The sequence below is a fragment of the Budorcas taxicolor genome, chromosome 1 (assembly GCF_023091745.1).
Source record: "Budorcas taxicolor isolate Tak-1 chromosome 1, Takin1.1, whole genome shotgun sequence".
Classification (NCBI taxonomy): domain Eukaryota; kingdom Metazoa; phylum Chordata; class Mammalia; order Artiodactyla; family Bovidae; genus Budorcas; species Budorcas taxicolor.
Window position 1 is genome coordinate 162791236 of NC_068910.1, and position 22204 is coordinate 162813439.

Here is a 22204-nt window from a genome sequence, read left to right on the forward strand (position 1 = left end):
AACCTTGTTCTATCACTCTTGCTTGAGGGTTGTCCTTGGGGCAGTCATGCATTTCCCCAAATGATCAGATAATTAGCCAAGTGCTAAATACTAACCTAATGTTACACCTTATATTTACATTTAAGTTTCTGCTTTTATTTGCTTGCTGGTTTATAGAAAATTCTAAGCACTAGCAGTTAATTCAGATCAATGTTTACATCTCATAATATCATAGACAATCCAAACATTAGATTTCTGCTAACCTTGATCAGAAACATTTGAAATAGTAACGTAAAAATACTATCGTTGCCATACAGCCCACAGCTTTTCTCAAGGTTTCAAGGAACTGTTTCATGGTGGACGGAGTAGAGAAGGCAATACAGGCAGGGTTAACAGAGGTTATGCAAGAATTACAAGCAGAAAAGGAGATAGCAAAGCAGTAGTTCTACACACTCTCTGAAGCAGATTCAGTTGGACTAATCACTTTTTATCAGTCTCTAATCTTTTCCCACTCTGACAAGAATGAGAAATACAGTCTAGCAGATTTTTAAAGTGCCTTTCAGTATAACTTTAAATAGTATGCTATGATAGATGGGTTCCAAATATCTCTTAGCTTGCAGATCTTTTGCAATGAGATTTTGCTACCCCTCTCATCAGGAAGAAGAATCTCTTTCTCCTCCTCTTGAATCTGGCTGTCCTTATGACTTACTTTAACCAACAGAAAGTGGCAGAAGTAACAATGTGTGGCTTCCAAAGGTAGGCTTTTGGAGACATTGTCTTTTCTGCTTTTCCACCCTTAGATGCTCTTTCTTAGATTGCTGTCTTAAGGCTGTGATGCTTTGAGGAAGCCCAAGCTAACCTCTAGCAGTCATGTACGGATACGAAAGTGGGACCACAAAGAAGACTGAGGGCTAAAGAATAGATGCCTTTGAACTGTGCTGTTAGAGAAGACTCTTGAGAGTCACTTGGACAGCAAGGAGATCAAATCAGTCAATCTTAAAGGGAATCAACCCTGAATCCTCAATGGAAGGACCGATGCTGAAGCTGAAGCTCCAATACTTTGGCCACCTGACGCAAAGAGGTGACTCATTGGAAAATACCCTAATGCTGGGAAAGATTGAGGGCAGGAGAAGGGGGCAACAGAGGATGAGATAGTTGAATGGCATCACTGACTCAATGAACATGAATTTGGGCAAACTCCAGGAGATAGTGAGGGAGAAGAAGGCCTGGCAGGCTATAGCCCATGGGCTCTCAAAGAGTCAGGCAAGATTTAGCAACTGAACAACAACAAAGGTAACCTTGTGGAAATGCTATGTACAAGAAAGGCTGGATATCCCTGCTTCCAGCTGATTTACTAGCTAGAAGCAGCCACTAGTGATTGCAGGTGAGACAAGAGGAAGAATCATCTTATCAATCCAAAGAATCAAATTAAAAGTTGTTTTTGGCAGGATTTGTTAGCAAATATTGAGGTTTTTTTATACAACAGATAATTAAAACATACTCTTACACTGTAGCTCACAGAGCAGTTTTGGAAAAGCATTTATAAAGCTAGCAACTTTAATAACTTTGTTGGTCATCTAGTCTAGGTTAATAACTTACATAGGGTACAGGCTTTTCCTGTGTAACCAGGAAGACAGTCACAGTTTCCAGTTTCTTTGTTGCACTGACCTCCATTCTCACAGGGTCCACAGAAGAATTGGCATGCTGATCCCCAGAGGCCATCAGGGCAGGCTTGTAAAATAAAACGAGAAAGAAAGAAAGGAGCTATTTATTACCACCTTGTAATAAATCTCAACGTGGTCCCGGATTTCTGCCGTTGCCTAAGTGAGTAGGCAAATGTGTGTGTGTGTGTGTGTGTGTGTGTGTGTGTGACTGAGCTGCAAAGAAAGAAGCATTCAGAGTGGCCCCTAAGGATTTATCACACTTCCAAAATATTCCATGAAGAAACCAACATGAGGCCATATCTTGTCACTTTGGAAACACACATACAGAGGTTGGCTTTTTGCTGAAAACGTGGTTTTTCAGACAGTAACAATGGAAGCAATTTTGATGTATATTTTTGGAGGCAGTTACACAGAACAAAATCTGAAATGAGATGTAATTTATAAAGGAAGCTTGGAAGGTGCGGTGCTTGGGATTTGTTCCATCTGAACCCTCTTTTCCCAGTCTTTGCTTATTTTCTAAGCCAGAATAATCATTCCAGAGGTCTGTAATTTCTGTATTTTATAAGAGTGTGCAATGTATAAGGGAGAGACAGAGAGACCTGTGCTGCTTTGTTGAATGTTCTTGAACTAGAAAAGGATGGCTAATAGTGCAGGGACCACTGAGGGCTTAGTTAGAGGTTTCAGTCTCCACTGAGACCACTGGAATTTGAAACCTGGTAGAAAGCATGCTTTCAACACAGGGAAGACAGTAAGACTTTCTTAAACATGTGATAATTATAGAAAGTTGCATAAAACCAAATTTGGCTGTGAAGTATCTTCGAGTGTTGGGCAGAGCTTCTGAATAACAGAATTATTAATTATTTTAGGATGTTCATACTATTCTTAGCTATTATCTATTGATCACTTCTTCTGTGCCAAGCATTTTACATAAATTAGCTGACATTTTCATAAAAATCCCTTTATGACATAGCAACTTTATCTCCACTTCCATAAGAAACTAAGACTTGGAGAGGTTAAGTGACTTATTCTGGGTCACAGTTAATAAGTAGTAAAGTCAGTGTTGGAATCCAAAGCTGGTTTGTGAAATTGGTGCTCTCAGTCACTACACCCAACTTCTGTAATGAAACTACTAGTACTCAGCACTTTTCATGTCAATTAACCGGCTCTTAGGGTTCCATCAGTGTCCAAATTTTCAAGTTCATTAATATGGAACTAGTCTAAGAAAAATCGGTCCTTTTAATGGTGACACAAAGGCTGAACAGGCCTCTTTAGAGAGACTCAAGAGACTTGCTGGGCAAGAGTCCTCCATAGTCAAGTCTGTCTGCACCTGGGGTCCAAAATACCCCAGGCTACAAACTAATCAATGCAAGGCAAGGATGCTAGTTTTTTCTCTTTTTTTTCCCCTCTCTCTCTTTTTCGCTATTTCACAGATTAGTGTAGAAACCAGCTCTACTGCTCTTAAAAGTCATCACTGATGGGCTAAATAAGGCCTGGTGCTGATTATGGAGAGCACTGTTCATTAGTGCCATTGAAACAATTTGCAGTCTTTAATTAAGTATTCATCTGCAATCTAGACACAGGTCTGGAGTCAAGATGTTTAAAGATATGCTTGGCTCTAGGAGCACTTGGGCTACTTCACTCTTTGAAAAAAGGGAAAGAAGAACAACAGGCCTGATTTTCATCATGAACAACACTTGGAGAGCTTTTCTTGCCTTGATTTTAGCTGCCAATCATGGTGATCCTGTTCACCCGCTCCAGTCTGAGTCATAATTTCATTTTGTGGTTAGACAAAAATATCAGAATTGGACAAAGTTATCTGATTAAAAAATAATATGTTTTCCTGAGACTATGGTGACCTCTCTATTTTGCTGATTTACATATACTTTCAACTCATTTTCCTTCACAGTGGGAATCTCAAAAGCATTTTCCAATATAGTATATTCAGCAGTTGCTTTGAGAAAATGTTATCAGAATAAATTAAATTTACGCAGGTGTGTATATATGATATTGTCTCCCATGTGTTGACTTCTAGGGCACAACTCCTCTAGTAGGGAAATGAATGAGGGGCTGACTCTAGGCTTAAAATCAGTTGAAGCAGAAGGAGGTTTAGATATTGGAATGGGACCCACTCTCATACCATGTTCAATGCGTTTGTATAATGTCAGCCTTCTGTTCCCTCAAGTTCTCTTCCTCATTACCTAGACAGTCACAATCCAGCTACATAAAAAACCCTCATCTCTACAAAATCTTGATGAACATTGCTGTTTACATACTCTAGTTCCACAACAGGGTCCACAGCCACAGGCCAACCTGGAAGACCCCAATTCTCTTTCAGTCAGCTTGGACAAACACTGCAGACCCTGTGCAGATGAAAATGTAAGGGCAACGTGTAACATACAAGCGTCAAGGACAGCCTTCCACCCCAGGCCCAGCCTCCGTAAGTGGACCCAATAGTATGATGGTTTCCATTCAAATCTATTATCTCCTGATTTTAAACAAGATTGCTTTGGATCACTTCACAGGCAAAAAGTTCACTTGCCATTAGTTGTGATAACTGTACTTATATGTTCAGACCTGCTATGTGTGAAAAGGAAATAAACACTGTGATAATTCCCCCTAAATAAAACAGTAAGAACTGCTTAATTCATAATGTATAATAACAAGAGAAAAAGAACAAAAATTACTGAATATATTTATTTAAGAAAATATAGTCATTATTGAGCAACCTCTATATGTCCTGATTGTTTTAGTAGTCTGGGGATACTTTGGTAAAAAATAAATAAATAACTACCCTTCCCTTATTGGGACTCAGCTTCTAGCAGCAACTGTGCAGTCTATAAACATTAGACATAAAACTAATCAGAAAATATGGTATGTTAGATGATGGTAAGCACTTTGGAAAAATACAGATGTTCAAGGAGATTCGCAGGTTGCAATTTTGAGTAGCATGGCAATGACAAGATTCACTAAAAAGGTAACACAATCCATTTTGAGAAAATGAGAGAGCCATGCAGATGCCTTAGGAGAAGCATTCCGTGAGTCCACAATTCAGAGAAAGCCGTTACTAACATCTTGCGATACCTTTTTCCAAATTTTATGTGCACCTACACGTATGTATCTATACATGTTACTTATCACTGGAATTATGCTGCACACAAACTTTTGTATTTATAGGTTTATAAAGAAATTATTTACAGAGATTTCAGAGAGGAGCACACTAATAATCATGTTTAAAATTTTCAAAATGTTTCTATGGTTTCCATTGCATTTGTTTGAACAGTCCAGCTTTAGATGTAAAGAAAATTATTCTTTCACTCTCAAAGCTAGCAGCCCTTACTTGATTAATTCAGCTCTAAGAAGTGATTGGCCAGCTCGCATCTTCTTAGGATAAGATTCTCTGCAGTGTGATCTTTCTTCCCTTGCTCAAGCCAGCAAGGGGACAGCTAACATCACAGGCTAAGAAGACAAGGTTAAATGGCTTTATTGCCCCCCTGTCTCAGATTCCTCACCTGCAAATAGGGGACTGACAAAGTTTACTGATTTCCCAAGGACCTGGGTGGGGTGAAGTAACTAATTAATGATCAGATGGTGCTAAACCAAAGCTGAGCATTGTTATTAGAGGAGAAAGAAAATTTATCATCAGATTGTACCTCTCTGGCATCTGTTGCCTTGGTAACCAGATTTGCAGGTGCAATTGCCATTTCTGGCACTGCATTCCAGGGTGTTCTCCTCCACACACTGACATTCTGAAGAGCAGCCAGCTCCATAGGCCCCCTTGGGACAGTCTGCAAGCAGACTGAGGCAAAGCGGTCACCTGAAAACCATGCTTTGTTTCTTTTACATTGTGAGTGCACAGGCATGTAGTTCTGTGGGGCCTGATTATGGGAAAAACAAGGGGATCATCCTGGCTGCCAAAAAAATAGGGAAACAAATGTCTTTCAAATCAAGCAATTCATTTGCTTTTTGGCAACTGGATGTGAACAGTGAAGCCTGAACTACTTAACAGGCTTTGGTGCTTCTGGGAGAGAAATTGCTTCTCAATGTGCTCCATTGGTGCCTGTAGTTTATATTCTCCAAAGGCTGCTGACGCCTGCCAGGCCCCATATCCATCCTGTCGCAGTTTGGCAATTATAGACAAGCATTGACGGGAAGGCTCGCCATTGTTTTCATTCCCTTTCATTATATGGTAATCTGCAATAATTCTACATCATGCAGATGACCCAAAACCTTCATCCTGACAGCACCATTATCTTGGCCACATCTTTGGCAAATGGTGCTTGCCTTTCCTTCATCATTTTTCCCATGCTGTTGAGTTTTAGGGATGCTAGTCAGCACAGGAATTCTAATTTGAGAAAGTGCTACCTTTGCATTCAGGAAAACATGCCGTTATCTTAGTTATCTTTTTAAGGAGTTACTGAGCGACTTCACTTTCACTTTTCACTTTCATGCATTGGAGAAGGAAAAGGCAACCCAATCCAGTGTTCTTGCCTGGAGAATCCTAGGGACGGGGGAGCCTGGTGGGTTGCCATCTATGGGGTCACACAGAGTTGGACACGACTGAAGTGACTTAGCAGCAGCAGCAGTGTTTCAATTTCCTTTCCAAAATATAACTGACAGTTTTTTTCTCCCACATTTCAGGAGTCTGCTGCTGCTACTGCAAAGTTGCTTCAGTCGTGTCCAACTCTGTGTGACCCCATAGACGGCAGCCCACCAGGCTCCCCCCTCCCTGGGATTCTCCAGGCAAGAACACTGGAGTGGGTTGCCATTTCCTTCTTCAATGCATGAAAGTGAAAAGTGAAAATGAAGTTGCTCAGTCGTGTCCGACTCTTCGGGACTCCATGGACTGCAGCCCACCAGGCTCCTCCATCCGTGGGATTTTCCAGGCAAGAGTACTGGAGTGGGGTGCCATTGCCCTCTCCATTACAGGAGTCTAAGGGACTCAAATAAAAGATCTTTCAAGTGCCCTCCAGGCTCAAATTGTATTATATACCCGTATAGGCTTTGCTGTGGAAAACTGCTTGGTGAGAACAAAATAAACCACTTGACTTTCTGATAGATGGAAATTATGAGCATTTGCTAACATGTGCTATTATTAGTAGAGGTAATCTGAAGTGGTGGTTACAATCCACCATGGAGGGTGGTCTTTGTCTCAGTTACCAGGGACAGACAGAGTTACCCCTTAAAGCAGAACAGAATTATCAACAGGGGCCCTTTTCACTGTTCATAGTATCCTATTTGGATGATACCTCCTCATTCTTCCTGCATTTTCTGAATGTTGAGTTTTTTCCTAGACCCACCAACCCCCAGCAGCTTTCAAAGCTATTGTCTTCCTTGATGTGGGCTTCTTGCTCACTCTCCAGTGCTCATTTTTCTAGATTAGTTTCCAGGCCCTGCTCTTCCTGGTTCAGTTTGTAGAACTGGGGTTCAGTGGACAACTTATACCATGGAATACTTAACTGTGACAATTGAGTATATTAAGAACATAGCACTGGGGAGGGAAAAAAAGGAAAAAGTGGAAGAAGAAATCTTTTGTTGGTAATCTAGCATTTTCTCAGGGTTTGCCATGCATTGAAACGTGTCCTCCCAAAATGCACACGTTTAAGTACTTCCCTCTAGTACCTCAGAATGTGACCTCATTTGGAAATTATGACTTTGCTGATGTAATTAGTTAAGGTGAGGTCGTATTTGAAATTGTGCTGCTGCTGACATAATTCGTTAAGATGAGGTCATACTGATGTGGGCTAGACTTACAGTCTTATATGACTATTGTCCTTATAAATAGGAGAAATTTGGACAAGAGGCACTCACAGAGGGAAAATGCCATGAGAATACTGGAGTTCTGCTGTCACAAGTCAAGGAAGTACAGGAAATAAGGGAGAGAGGCCCGGGCTGTTCCTCCCCTGGTGCCTGCAGAGGAATGTGGCCTGCCAGCACCTTAATCCCAGACTTCCAGCCTCCAGAACTATGAGGCAATTAATTTTTGTTGTTTAAACCACTCAATTTGTGTTGCTTCACTGTGACACTTCTAGAAAGCTAATATAGGGTAGCAAATTCAAGCCTCTTAGGGCCAAGCAAGTGGCATTAATAAATGAAGCCTCAAGTCTGAGCAATGAGCCCTGAAGACCTGGAATGTGTATGTTTTTTCTAAAGAGGATCACATTCCAATTGCTAACCACCATTGCCACCACCACCATCTGCTTTTTAAATTTTTGAGCAGATGAGTTATGATTTGAATATTTTTCACAAAAATATCTGATATTAGCTTATGAAAAATTCAAGGATCATTACTTTAAAATGTGGTGTATCCTCTTACCTTGGAACAATAACAGAAATGATGCTATCTTTTTTCTTTCTAGGTTTGTTCTGGGAGGTATCCAGTGCTTTGTGATACATTGTCAGCACCTGCATTGTTCTCATTTACCCATGCCTTCTCTCCTTTTGTTCTCTGTTGCTTGTCCGTACCTTTTCTCCTGTTGTTGCCGTTCACTGCTATCGTGTCCGACTCTGTGACCTCATGGACTGTAGCATCCCAGGCTCCTCTGTCCTCCAGTATCTCCCGGAGTTTGCTCAAATTCACATCCATTGAATCAGTGATGCTATTTAACAATCTCATCCTCTGGTGCCCTCTTCTCCTCCTGCTCTCAATCTTTCCCAGCATCAGGGTCTTTTCCAATGAGTCGGCTCTTCCCATTGGGTGGCCAAAGTATTGGAGCTTCAGACCCAGGCTTGTTTTTCTGTGAAGCCTTCACTGGCTCTCTTACTGGAGAATTCACTGCTTATTCTGTTTTTAAGGGGCATGCCTTTTCTAAAATAGATAAGGTCCACAGACATTCAACTAAAAATACAATGTAAGACTCTAAAAGGTCTCTGATATTTTAAATAGGTCGTGATATTACTGAGGTTCCCTCAGGAAGGATTTTCAAAGGTGGGACTATGGAATAGGTGGAAGAGTGAGGTGCAGACTGTTTCAGGTTCACAGGGACTTGCACAGTTTCAAGGTGGGATGTTAAGGTGGGCACCCAGAGCTGTCCCAGTAGGAGATAGCTTAGAAGTTACTGATGAGCTGAAACACTTATTGGTGATTGTGTTTTCTTGCATCTTTGACAGTATGTGATTGCTGGTCACAAATGCAAAATGAATAGCATGATTTGGACATTTTAGGGAATTTTTTTTTTTGCACTAGAACTCAGTGTGTTGGACTTTTGATGTTTAATTTCCATAAAATGTGGAATGTCCACTTAAATGAACTATTAACATCTCCCTCTCAATAATTAAGGTAAACACTAACTAGGAAAAAGACTTCAGAATATTTTTTTCACTCATCAAAATATAGATTCTATAATGTAAGGAGGCTAAATAAAGACTAAAACAAAAATTGTGACATGTATATAATATGATTGTATAAAATACGCTGTGCTTTTTACTTTCTTCATTTGTCTAATGTAAACAAAGAACAGAGATGTGCTGCTCACCATTTTGTTCCACAAGCATTAAGTCCTAACCCACTGAAGTTGCTTATGAACAGTAAACTCTGAGAATTCAGGATTAAAAACAGGATGAGTCACTCTGTGCTTTGGATAAACACGCCCTTAAATGGTTAGATGCCTATCTCAGGGAGAATTTCAAAGAGCCAGATTCTTTTATCAACATGTTTATATACACACACACACACACACACACACACAGTCAGACATGACTTAGCAACTGAGCAACAACATACATTTTTTAGTAGAGTCTTATTATTTTTTTTAATTACCTTAAAATATTTACAGAGAGATGGATTTATATAACTTGGTGACAACACTACAAATGTACAGGGTATTTCATATTATTGCACTTCCTCTTTAATAATATATAAGGCATTTTACTTTACATAAATAAAGAATAATGTAAAATATCACACAACAGGTGTGGTGCCAATTAAGTCAACCCTAAAATTAGATGAGATGAGTATGGGCAGGTAGTGTACACATGTGCACTCAGTGCTTGTCATGTCTGATTCTTTGTGGCCCAATGGACTGTAGTCCACCAGGTTCCCTTGTCCATGGGATTCTCCAGGCAAGAATACTGGAGTGGACTGCCATGCCCTCCTCCAGGGGATCTTCCCAACTCAGGGATGGAACTCGTGTCTCCTACATCTCCTGCATTGCAGGTAGATTCTTTATCCACTGAGCCACCTGGCAAGCTCAAGGGAGGATACAAATACATGTAAATAAATTGACTTCTCCCTTCCCTGCTTGGAGCAGTTTCCTCAGAACTAACTGAGTGGCTGTCTCCTGGGCTCTAGTCTTCAGCAAGACCTTGATTAAAACTTGAGCTCACAACTCTGATGTTGGATGTTTCTTTAAGTTGACATTAAATATATTCAGTAATTTTCTGAGCTTTCTGGCTTCACACACAGAGAAAATTGAGTGTCTTAGACTTACTCAAATGACAAAACCTCCCATAGCGCCCTGGCTCACACATACAGGCTCCACATATACCCTGTGGCAATGGCTATTGTTGGCACAGTTACATTTCCTTTTGCAATTCTTCCCAAAGAATCCTTTTGGGCATCCTGGAGGGTACAAAGACAAACAAAGTGAATATTTGCCCACATGCAAACCTCACTAGAGCTATTGTTATATAAGATAAGGAGACTGCCAAAGGTAAGATATTTCTAATCTGATTAATCAAGAGACCAGAGAGATCTTTTAAAAATGACCCCTATGATTTTATATCATTTGCCCCAAATTCTGCAATGACTTGCCATTGCTGTCAGGTTAAAAACTCCAAATGTAACAAGAAATGAGCCCCTGCGCTGGCTGACCTTATGTTGCAGTAGTTCTCCCTGACTTTGATTCTATCAGCAGATCCCTCTCAGGCACCCCTAAATCACCTCGTTCTTTCTCACTTCAGAGTTCGGTCACATGTGGCCCCTTGAGTCTGCAGTGCTTTTCCTTCTCTCTTGCCTTGCTTCATGTCTCCTCATTTTACACACTTCTGCTTAAGGGTAACTTCTCTACAAGCCATTCCCTGGCTCACACAGTCTGCATGGCCCTCATGGTTCAACCTCCAAGCACACATTAAGATTTAACTTGAAATACCTACCCACATGTGTAACCTATGTCTGCTTTGAACAAGACTGTGAGTTCCATGAGGAAGGACCAGGGTCTGTTTCATTTTTGTTCTCTTAACATATCATAAAGCCTGGCACAGTGTCTTGCAACACTTAATACACATATTTTGAATAAATGAATAAAAATTGGGGGATAAATTACTAGGGTGTGAGCATGAGCCTTCCTGCACCTCTCAGAGAGCAAACTAAACTTGGTTTTTCTATCTCCCCAGCTCTACAATCTGTAAGAATCTAATAAACCTCCATGATTTCTGGCAATCCCTGAAGACTTACATCTTCATGACTCTCTGCCTTCAGCTCCTGGGATTGTACAAGCAGTTTCTTTTTTTGTGTTTTATCAGCCCATGTAGAAAATGTGGTCTCTTGATTGGTTTCTATGAAAAATCCACACACGGCACTCACTGGATGGGTATTTCGTAAGTTTTTCGTGCATCATTTCTCCTCTCTGTCTCCTCTCCTTTCCTTTTTTGGTTTTTATCTCACATCCTCCCTGATTTATCCAAGGAGCTTCATTTTCTTCTTTCTTTTAGTATGCAGAGCAAATCAATTCACCCAAGCCCCTGTGTGCAAACCTGTACACACAAACTCAACATTTTGCTCAGTGGATGAGAAAGGTTTTATTTGTATCAGGATTCATCCTGCATGGATCACAGCTGGAGATTTAAATACTACTTATTTTGTTCTGTTACACATTTGTCAGTCAAAGCAATTGTGTGCTTGTGTGTGTGTGTGTGTGTATGTATATACATACATACATAGCCCTTTATGTCTTCAGAAAAGCCCACCTTGAAAAATACAGACTCAGCTTTTGTTCTATTTCTTATTAGAAACATCAAGAACTTAAAGAGTTGTCTTACAGGACCAGACATTCCTACCGTTTCCACAGGTTTTCCCATGAACCCCTGGGGGGCACTTGCATCACCCAGTCAGAGGGTCACAGGTGCCTCCATTCTGACAATCACAGATGTCATCATACTCTCTCACACTGGTCTCTGGGGAACGAGCTATGAAGAAAACAGTGAAGGTGAATATGCAGTGTAACACACTCATTGTAACACAAATAGAGAGAGAAAAAGATTGCCTATTAGAATTGATTCTCAGTAATTAAAGTCTCTGTAACTTGCAGACCCAGGAAGAGTCTCTGGCCTGTTCATCATTCCTGGGGGAATTACCGGTACAGGTAGTTAAAATGATGCTGACTAAAGAACTGCTAACAAGGTTTACATGCAAAATTTACCTTGCTCCTTAAACTCTTACCCTCACATTTTCGGAACTACATAAACACTTTTGTTGTACAGATGTCACTAACCCTAATGAGAAACAAACTGCACCTTCCATTTTGAAAAACAGGAAAAAAATGTAGGAAAAAAGAGCCATGTGTTTTTAACCAGAAATGAATGTAACTAAGATTATCTTGAGGATTACAAGGTATTCTGCACTGTCAAAGACTGATAAAGACAAGCAATTGTGTTCTTTGGTTTGCTATTTTGGGGGGAAGTGCTTAGTATTCCATTAGAAATAAATACAGTGTGGAAAATGTCTATTATTTTAAGCTTGAGTAAATACAGCTGTTGAGATCATTTCAGTAGCCATTTAAATTGACATTTTATCATCATAGGCTAAATACTAAAAAACTACATTTTTATTACCTCCTCTATCTATCCCCCTTACACCATTCCAGATGCTAATATGGAAAATTGACTTCTAACTCACTTTTTTCTTTGCTTTCAAGCCTGTGGTTACTATGACAAGGAAAGGAACAGGAAAGGGAAAAAAAGGAGCAATAAAGAAGTAAACTGGCAACAAACATGGTTGAGACCTGCATTACTAATTTACATGTAGTAACTCTCTGAATTTTTATAGCAACTATAGACTACACATTTTAAATATATATATATGTATATGCTGATAAGTCGCTTCAGTCATGTCCAACTCTGTGCAACCCCATAGATGGCAGCCCACCAGGCTCTGCCGTCCCTGGGATACTCCAGGCAAGAATACTGGAGTGGGTTGCCATTTCCTTCTCCAATGCATGAAAGTGAAAAGTGAAAGTGAAGTCGCTCAGTCATGTCCGACTTTTAGCAACCCCATGGACTGCAGCCCACCAGGCTCTTCCATCCATGGGATTTTCCAGGCAAGAGTACTGGAGTGGGGTGCCATTGCCTTCTCCATATATATATATATATATATATAGCCCTGGAAAATGAAGCTAAGGAAGTTTAAGTAGCTTGAACAGTATCTGGGTTACAGCAAGGCATCTACATCAGCACACTGACACTATCACCTGCTACTCTCCCACAAAAAGAATATGGTATCACAGAGTACGTGCATGCAGGTGAGTGCTCAGTCATGTCTGACTCTTTGCAACCCCAGGGCTAGGCTCCTCTCTCCATGGAATTTTTCAGGCAAGAATACTGGAGTGGTTTGCCCTTTCCTAATCCAGGGGATCATGGATTTGCTAAATACTTCATTAACATCAAAGAGAACATTTATCAAGAGAAGAAAATTTGAAACCAAACATGTCCCAAACCATAACTGGATGATTTGGAAAAAGATATGAATCTTCCCTTCCATATAATACATAGTCCATTCATTTGTCATATGAGAATACTTTAGTCTTCTCTTTCTACTGGAAAGACCCCTCACAATAACAAATAAGAGAGTCAACATGAAATTTCTTTCAAAGAAATGAAGTCCTAAAGTGTGCTGTTAAAATAAATATGTAGTAATTTTTTAGTTGTTTCCTTTGTAACCACTTGCCGAAATTCCTAAAACTTCCAAGTAGATGTTTTCATTATAGACCAATAAAGATACTGGGTTAGAAGATCTAACCAATGAGAAAAATAACTTTCCAGATCCCTGAAGAATTTTTTTTTTTAATGTCTCTTGCTGCATAAGAAGAGCTGGTACCCTTAGAAATACTAGTGATGAATGGTTGGTCATTTTCATTTTTACAGTTTATAGGGATTTTTAAGAAAATATCCTCACTCTCCCTTTTTGTTAAAGATTTAGTGATCATACTTTTTTTCTTTCCAATTTGGATTGCTCTGTTTTAATTTTTATAGGAAAAAAAATGAAAGAGACAGAGAGGAAGTGCAAAGAAGAGATAAATTTCTGCTTTCAGGGCCAGACTGCCCTTTACAGGACCATGTGAACACTTAAAGAATCTTAAGTTTTTCCAAAACCAAAGAAGGGGTTGTGTTATTTTCATTTTATCAGGAAGTTCATTTTCAACATTTGTATATTAATTTTGTGTCAGACATGTTTTATTCTCATGGATTTGCAATAGATTTCTACTTTTATTTCTCATGCTAACATGCTATGGATCAAGGGTGTGGAAGACACATATTTACCAACAAAATTTACAATAAAGGGTATAAACATTTACTTCCTAATAGTCATGCAACAAGATTGATTTGTGTGTGTGCTTAGTCCCTCAATGGTGTCCGACTCTTCTCAACCTTATAAACTGTATGTAGCCTGCCAGTCTCTGTCCGTGGGATTTCCCAGGCAAGAATATTGGAGTGGGTTACCATACTTTTCTCCAGAGGATCTTCCCAACTCAGGGATCAAATCCGTGTCTCCTGCAGTGGCAGGCAGATTCTTCACCACTAAGCCACCTGGGAAGCCCAAAATTTATTTGATCCATTTTATATAGTTGCCTATATGAAGTGGCCGATCAACATAGCTCAATGTCTCAATATAAAGCTTCATTCATTCATACACTGGAGCCTCCAATTTGGAAACACATAAATAAGCTCCCAGGCTAGCAAGGAAAATAGAACAGGAGCATAGCTAACTTGAATCTGATGGAGACAGATAGACAGACAGATAGACAAAGAGAAGAAGAGAGAGAAGCTTTAAATCCACTGGAAATATAAATGGCTGTTAGACTAGGGCCTTCAAATAAAGCTTCATGCCATAAATGGCAATAGACAAAGATGGCAGTTTAGCAAAAGGCACAAAGCTGAAAAGTACAAAGCATGATAGTAGTGAGTAGTTTAGTTTGCTGGAAATAATAAGCTGGTCAGAGCTGTGGATAAAAAGAGAGAAGGATTTATGAGGGCCTGATAATAGATGGTTGTTGGTGACTAGATTAGAAGCATAAGCTTTATGTATCAGGAAATGGGACACTTCTGAAGCTGTTTGGGCATCAGGGAGACAAGATCAGAGTGATGCTTGAGGAAAGTCCTCAGCAGTCTAACTGAAACCACTTCACTATGTTATAATCCAGGTTTTTCTTCTCTTATATTTCATAATAGAAACAATATTGGTGCTCTTTCTTCCCATATTCAGGGGCTTCAAAAGAAAAACCTGCTCATACCATCTTCCAAGCCATTCACAAAGAAAACTCTTTTATTAAAAAATTTATAAGAGAAATTTAAAAAGAGAAAAAGGAAATAAAGGTAGTCAATATATTTGAGTTTTATTACTTGGCAGTTTTAGTACCTGCAAATATACCTCCATTTAAAATATAAAGGAAAACATTTATTGGAGGTATTATTGTACAAATCATTGACATTTTCTCATTAGAGGCTTATATAAAAATCTTAAAATTGTCATTACCTGTACTTACATAAGTTTTAAAGAAAAAGATAAGAAAACACAAACAAAAAGAGGCAACAGTTAAGCAGTTCCATTAGTTATACTTCATAACAAAAATCATTTTACTTTTTTTTCTTCACAGGGAGTAGCTTGCCAGGGCCTAATGATTTATTTAAACGGAGGGATTTTTATAGGCTGAGGATATTAGGATCCTTTATTAAACAAGAGACAGCACATCAAGTTTCCCAGGGAACACAAAATTTCCCATTTTAATCACATGTTCAGTTTGAAACCTCAGTGCTTCACAGACATTCTTTGTGCACAACAAATAAGTTGGTTTCCCATCCCTATCAACCGTTAATCTTGTTAAAACATTTTAGGGAGAACACATGGAAAGAACTCATCACCAGTAGTTCACCAGCAGTAAAAGGAGAATTCATCACCCCCAACCAATGCTCCAAAGTATTACTTACTTTCATTAAAAAGAATGCCTCTCCAGCCACTGGGACAGGAACACTCACTCTTTCCTTCCTGGCATCGGCCTCCATTCATGCAGTCCTCACAGCTCAAACTGCATTCGTGTCCGAAGGTGTGATCTAAACAAACTGGAATGTGATACCACTTTAGTGAACCCTACAAGTACTATCTACATCACTGAAAATGAAGATGAAACCCTTTACTTCCCCCAACAAATAGACATGCTCCTTGAGCACATTTTCTAAAGAGTCTAGAAAAAGATAGTAGCAAAGAGATACCTTTTAAAACAGAGCTTGGAATGTAATCCCTAAAAAATATTTAGGATCTTTAAGAAAGTAATGGTAAAGCGTCTGCCTACAACGCGGGAGACCTGGGTTTGATCCCTGGGTTGGGAAGATCTCCTGGAGAAGGAAGTGGCAACCCACTCCAGTATTCTTGCCTGGAAAATCCCATGGACAGAGGAACCTGGTAGGCTACAGTCCATGGGGTCGCAAAGAGTCAGACACAACTGAGCAACTTACCAACTTACCTTACCAAGAAAGTAAAAAAAAAAAGAAATTACCATTGATTTCTGAACACTGAAATAATGTTCCCAGCACTTTAGTGTGTGTGTGTGTGTGTGTGTGTGTGTGTGTGTGTTTTCTAGCATTTTTTATACAATTTTTTTCCCCAAGTAAGCCTTTCTACTGAGATTTAATATACAGGTAAAGAAATGTGGAAAACTCAAATGTACCCTTCAGAATTTTTCCCCACATTGTCAACAACCTCATGTAAAAGCCTCCCAGATGAAGATAAAGATTATCACCAGCATCACAAAAAAATCAAAGGTGATTTGATGACTATTAATCAATAATCTCAGATATGCAGATGATACCACCCTTACGGCAGAAAGTGAAAAGGAACTAAAAAGCCTCTTGATGACAGTGAAAGAGGAAAGTGAAAAAGTTGGCTTAAAGCTCAACATTCAGAAAACAAAGATCATGGCATCTGGTCCCATCACTTCATGGCACATAGATGGGGAAACAGTGGAAACAGTGTCAGACTTTATTTTGGGGGGCTCCAAAATCACTGCAGATGGTGATTGCAGTCATGAAATTAAAAGACACTTACTCTTTGGAAGAAAAGTTATTACCAACCTAGATAGCATATTGAAAAAGAGATACATTATTTTGCCAACAAAGGTCCATCTAGTCAAAGCTATGATTTTTCCAGTGGTCATGTATGAATGCGAGAGTTGGACTGTGAAGAAACCTGAGTGCCAAAGAATTGATGCTTTTGAACTGTGGTGTTGGAGAAGACTCTTGAGAGTCCCTTGGACTGCAAGGAGATCCAACCAGTCCATTCTTAAAGAGATCAGCCCTGGGATTTCTTTGGAGGCAATGATGCTAAAGCTGAAGCTCCAGTACTTTGGCCACCTCATGCAAAGAGTTGACTCATTGGAAAAGACTTTGATGCTGGGAGGGATTGGGCACAGGAGGAGAAGGGGACGACCAAGGATGAGATGGCTGGATGGCAGCACAGACTCGATGGATGTGAGTCTGAGTGAACTCCGGGAGATGGTGATGGACAGGGAGGCCAGGTGTGCTGTGATTCATGGGGTCGCAGAGTCGGACACGACTGAGCAACTGAATTGAACTGAACTGAATCATTAGCCTTACAAATTAAGCACCATTCTGATTTATACTGCCGTGGAATATTTACCCTTATTTTTGAACTTTATATGAATAGAATTGTAAAGTACGTACTCTTTCGTTATCAAGCTTCTTTCATTCAATATAATGTTTATGAAACTCAGCCATATTGTGGGTTCACTAGTTTTTAAGTTTTGCCCATTTCACAATGGGTCTTTCAAATGTCCCAGTTGAAAGCCTGTCATGTTTAGCGCGGCTTCTCCACCTTGGCAGATTCTGAATTTCAGTCTACCTCCTAGCACCACAAAACTGCTGGTAACTGTGCTAAGCTCCTCACCCTCTCAGCAGCTATCTATAGATTTCCTGGCTTCTCTATCTGCACTGCCCATCCACTAGCAGATGGCTCAAGGAGAAATGCGGCACAGACTGTCCATCTTACTTGTCTGAATGTCTCTTCTCTCTAGACCTTGGCCCTTCAAGTCCTAACTGCCCGGGTAGCCTTGAACTATTTCACTTGTGATTTTGAGTAGCCAAAGTATCAGAAGCTTGATTAAGAAACATTAAAGAATTTCTATCTTTATGTAGATGCAATTACTGATGCTATGTTTGACCATCACATATAAACAAATCTTCATTTTACTGATAGCATTCTAAGGCAATCATTAAGTTTGATGCTCTTAAAATATGAGGAATACAGGAAGAACAAAAAGAGCAGCTCTGTCTTACAAAGAAAAGAAAAAGCAGCAGCAGACTGGCTGCAAACTGTTACTTTTGAAAGAAGTTATGCTAATTTATTTTGATCAGAAGTGATTTGATGCTTGAGTTCTGTTGAGTGGAGATATAAGAAAAACTGTGCACATTTGTAAAGATATTTTTTCTTGGTCCATTTGAGCATATTGAACCATTGGTTCTCTGCATTTTAAAATTTAAAAAGGATGTAGATTTTCAGGCTATTTAAAGTAAATTTTAACTATACAAAAATGACTTCTAGTTGAGTTTAAACTGTTAGAACTAAAAGGCCCCAATCCTTGTCTCCATGATGCTAATTCAAATATATTTTTCAACTCCATTTCACTGTATCAAATTTCCATCACCCTGCACCCCCTTGTCAATGCATACATACATAGCAACCCTTTATTGGCAAAAGGAAGAAAGATAACAGATGATGAATTTGATAGGGAGCTGTGAAGAAGTAATTTTGGTCCCATGTCTCTTGTCAATATCACGTTAAATGCTTTTATTTGGCATTAAATATTGATAACAAAATTGTCTATAAAAGAAATTCTGTGAATTATCTAAAAATAGAGGGAAGAGGTGATTATAATGAAACACGTTCATTTACCCACCAACATTGTGCAAATCAGTCAGCTCTCCTGGAATTTCTTGTCCCTCTTCCTCATGGTCTTCATCTTCATAGGAGAGAGGCAGAGAGGTGGCCACATAATGAAGCAGTTGAGGTGGGCTCTTGCATAGAAGACCTGGAAACTTCACAGTGTCTAATTCTTCTTCTTCCTCTGGTTCATCATCTAAAGTTAAGACCACACAGAGAAATGCCTAGATTCCACATGCCGGTTAAAAGAAGGAAAAACTGAGCAAGGGCTGATGAGAGAAATGAGAAGCGTTTGAACTAGATAGCCAAGGCAGGGGGTAGCTGAAAGGTAAAAGTCTTTGAGAAGACCATTTCAAACAGTCTATTGTAAATGAAGGTGAGACACAGCAAGCACAGAGTGGAAACTGCCACGGGGAGAACAAAAGTGGAAAAGAAAAGATCTTAGTCTGTGAAGAGAGAAAGGGGAGGACGGGTTGAGTTAAAGAATATATGGTCTCCGTGCTCCTGAAGAACAAGACAAGGGCTGAGGTCATTTAGAAGAGGTTTGACAGAATTCTTCACAGAGACTTACAGATGCAAGTTTTCCCATCACTTCCAATTCTATAGCCTTCCTCACAAGAACACTCATAGGTTCCAACAGAATTGATGCACAGTTGGTCACAGATGATGCTGACGTCCAGACATTCATCCACATCTAGGAAAATTCAAACAATGTCTGCTCTTTGGTGTAGAGATAAAATAGATATTATGAACTCGTGGGCATATTTGTCACCTTTATTAACAAATAACAATGCACTGCTATACAGAGAGTGTGCGTGTCTGTGTGTGCTGTGTGCTCAGACGTGTCTGACTCTTTGTGATCCCATGAACTGTGGCCCTCCAGGCTCCTCTGTCTGTGGGATTTCCCAGGCAAGAATACTGGAGTGGGTTGCTATTTCCTACTCCAGGGGATCTCCCCGACCCCAAATTCTTCCTCAAGAATATCCTGCCAATTATTTTCCTTTTATTCATTTCCAAGTTTACCATCATTTATCTATATGCATAGACAATGTCTTTCTGAGATCTCGTTCATAAGATTTTGATGAAGAATTTAAAACTTACATAGTCTCAGGCTGTGTATCATTTAGCAGAATGTTCATTCACTCTTGAATTATTCAACATCTATGGCAAAGCATTTATTCAATGCATAATTTTGTACATGATTTGTGGAGAATTTTAGAGATGGAAGAATCCTAAGTTTTGATCTCATACAACTTACTGGTGTTAAATTCACATCCGAGCCCAGGCTTTGGTCAGTGTGTTCATGATTCTAAAAGGTCATTTATGAAACTGAGCTTCTAGGCTGGCCTCAGATTGTGAATACCTTTTCCATTTGGATGTGTGTACCCAAGTATGTATATTCTCGCCATATAATCATCTCTTGGCTCACTCTGTTTAACAGCAGATGGTACATAAAATCCAATTTTTTTTGGCCCTGTTAATTGGATGGGAGGTGTAAGTAGTAATATGTTCTACTGTATTTAGAATATATAGATATCATAGTTGTATGTTCTTTGTTGTTATAGACACTGCAAGGCTGGGGAGTTTGGCATCTAAGTGAAGAAACATACCTAGCATCCTCAACAGAATGTAAGAATTTGCTTCTTTAATCAAAGAAACACTATTTTCTCTGAGGCAGTAAAGTCTTCTTATGTAATTTGAATGTTAATGAAATAGAGAATAATATTCTCATTTTTTATTTCAAGAAAAATATGGTTCAAAATAATGGTAATAATGACCACAAATAAAAATTTAAAGATTATATATTCAGGGTAAACTTGGTAAAGTAATTTTTAGCAATGGCTTATATGAGCCCTTCACAAAAATGTGAATTTACTAAGTTCAAACTCCTCTAGGATAGGGGCCTCCTTGGTGGCTCAGACGGTAAAAAAATTGCCTGCAATGCTGGAGACTTGGGTTCAATGCCAGGGTCACAAAGATTCCCTGGAGAAGGGAGTGGCACCTGCTCCAGTATTCCTGCCTGGAGAATTCCATGGACAGAGGAGCCTGGTGCGCTACATACATGGGGTTGCAAAGAGTCAGGTAAGACTGAGTGACTAACACTTTCACTTTCATGATATTATAAAAATATATGTCAGCTAGAAATCCTCTAAAAGGTAAGCAACAAATCAGTTAGAAAATTATAGAATGACTCATCTTGAAGCTTACATTAGCTAGATTAACATCAGATATATAAAGGAATCTGATACTATGGCTCAAGAAATGGCAATCCTTTTGCTGCTGCTGTCCAATTAAAATAACTTTCAATAATCAACTCAGTTTCCAGTCATGATTACCATAAGGGACTCCTGTAGCATTATGCTATGGCTTGCTGAAATCTCTCACTTGCCTATGTGTATTAGGTTAGGTAAAAGGGATTATGGACCAATGAATATAATAATAATAATAGCTACTTTTAGTTGAATGATTTCTTGATGTCAATCACAGTAGCAGGCCCTTTACATTGATTACATTTCTTAATTTATCTGGTAATCCCATAATTGTCTTCACTTTACTGATGAGGATTTGAGGCTCAGAGTACTTAGTGTCACCCAAGTTCTTACAATAGTATGTGACTGGACCACAGAGAGATCCAAGTTTCTTTAAGGTGAAAGCCTCTTTCTCACCCTAACCCTTTGCCTCAGATATTCCTGCTCCATTGATTGCCCCATCACATCAGGGATTTCATGTTAGAGCTCAGGAATTTACCATCACATCCACAACCATCAGAACTGATCTGAAAGCCTTCCTGACAACTGCATTCATAGCCTCCTGAATAGTTGATGCAGAGCTGGGCACAGCAGGCTTCTCCACTGTCACACTCATCAAGGTCTAAAGGGGCGAAAGGACATTTTTGTTATTTAAGAGATAGGAATTTAATCCACCTATAGAGATGCTGATAAGCCCCACTTCTAAATAAAAACCATTTTTACTAATTATTTTCTATTTCTCGGGCTACAGAGTACAGACACTGAATAAACGATAACACAAAAAGAATGAGGCTTGCATTTAGGGTAATGTTTCTGACATGCTTCTCCTATGCCTAGCATTTATTTGAAAAGCATGTAAATAATCTCCAAATGCATTTATAAGCACAGGGAAAGAGCTCTCTGCTATTTTTCCCATTTAAACAGCAATCTGGTTGAATAAACAGAGAACCTGAAGAACAACAATTAAAAAAAAAACAAAACAGCTTGAGAAGCAGAGCTAAAATATTCCGTTGAGTGAACATTTAACAGCTACAAAGAGGAGGCAGTCTTAGGCCCCTATGTGTGTGTTCTAAGAGCTTTGGATGAAAGAATGCCTCCAAGGAAAAGAATTCACAAGACTGGGAAGACAAGTGGTTAAAGGCAATTCAGAGAGAGCACAGACAAGCATCTTAAACATTATGTATTAAATTACAGAATATTTCATGGCATTT

At 39.3% G+C, this 22204-nt stretch overlaps 1 protein-coding gene across 1 annotated transcript in view; it reads right to left on the reverse strand.

Annotated features, from left to right (window-relative positions):
• The window catches only part of LOC128052808 (EGF-like and EMI domain-containing protein 1), a 616586-nt gene that overhangs the window by 22647 nt on the left and 571735 nt on the right, over window positions 1–22204 (reverse strand). The window contains 8 exon segments of the mRNA XM_052645370.1: window positions 1579–1710; window positions 5294–5428; window positions 10070–10118; window positions 10121–10200; window positions 11637–11765; window positions 15780–15911; window positions 18761–18946; window positions 21493–21615. Of these exon segments, the coding sequence (XP_052501330.1) occupies window positions 1579–1710; window positions 5294–5428; window positions 10070–10118; window positions 10121–10200; window positions 11637–11765; window positions 15780–15911; window positions 18761–18946; window positions 21493–21615 (966 nt within the window).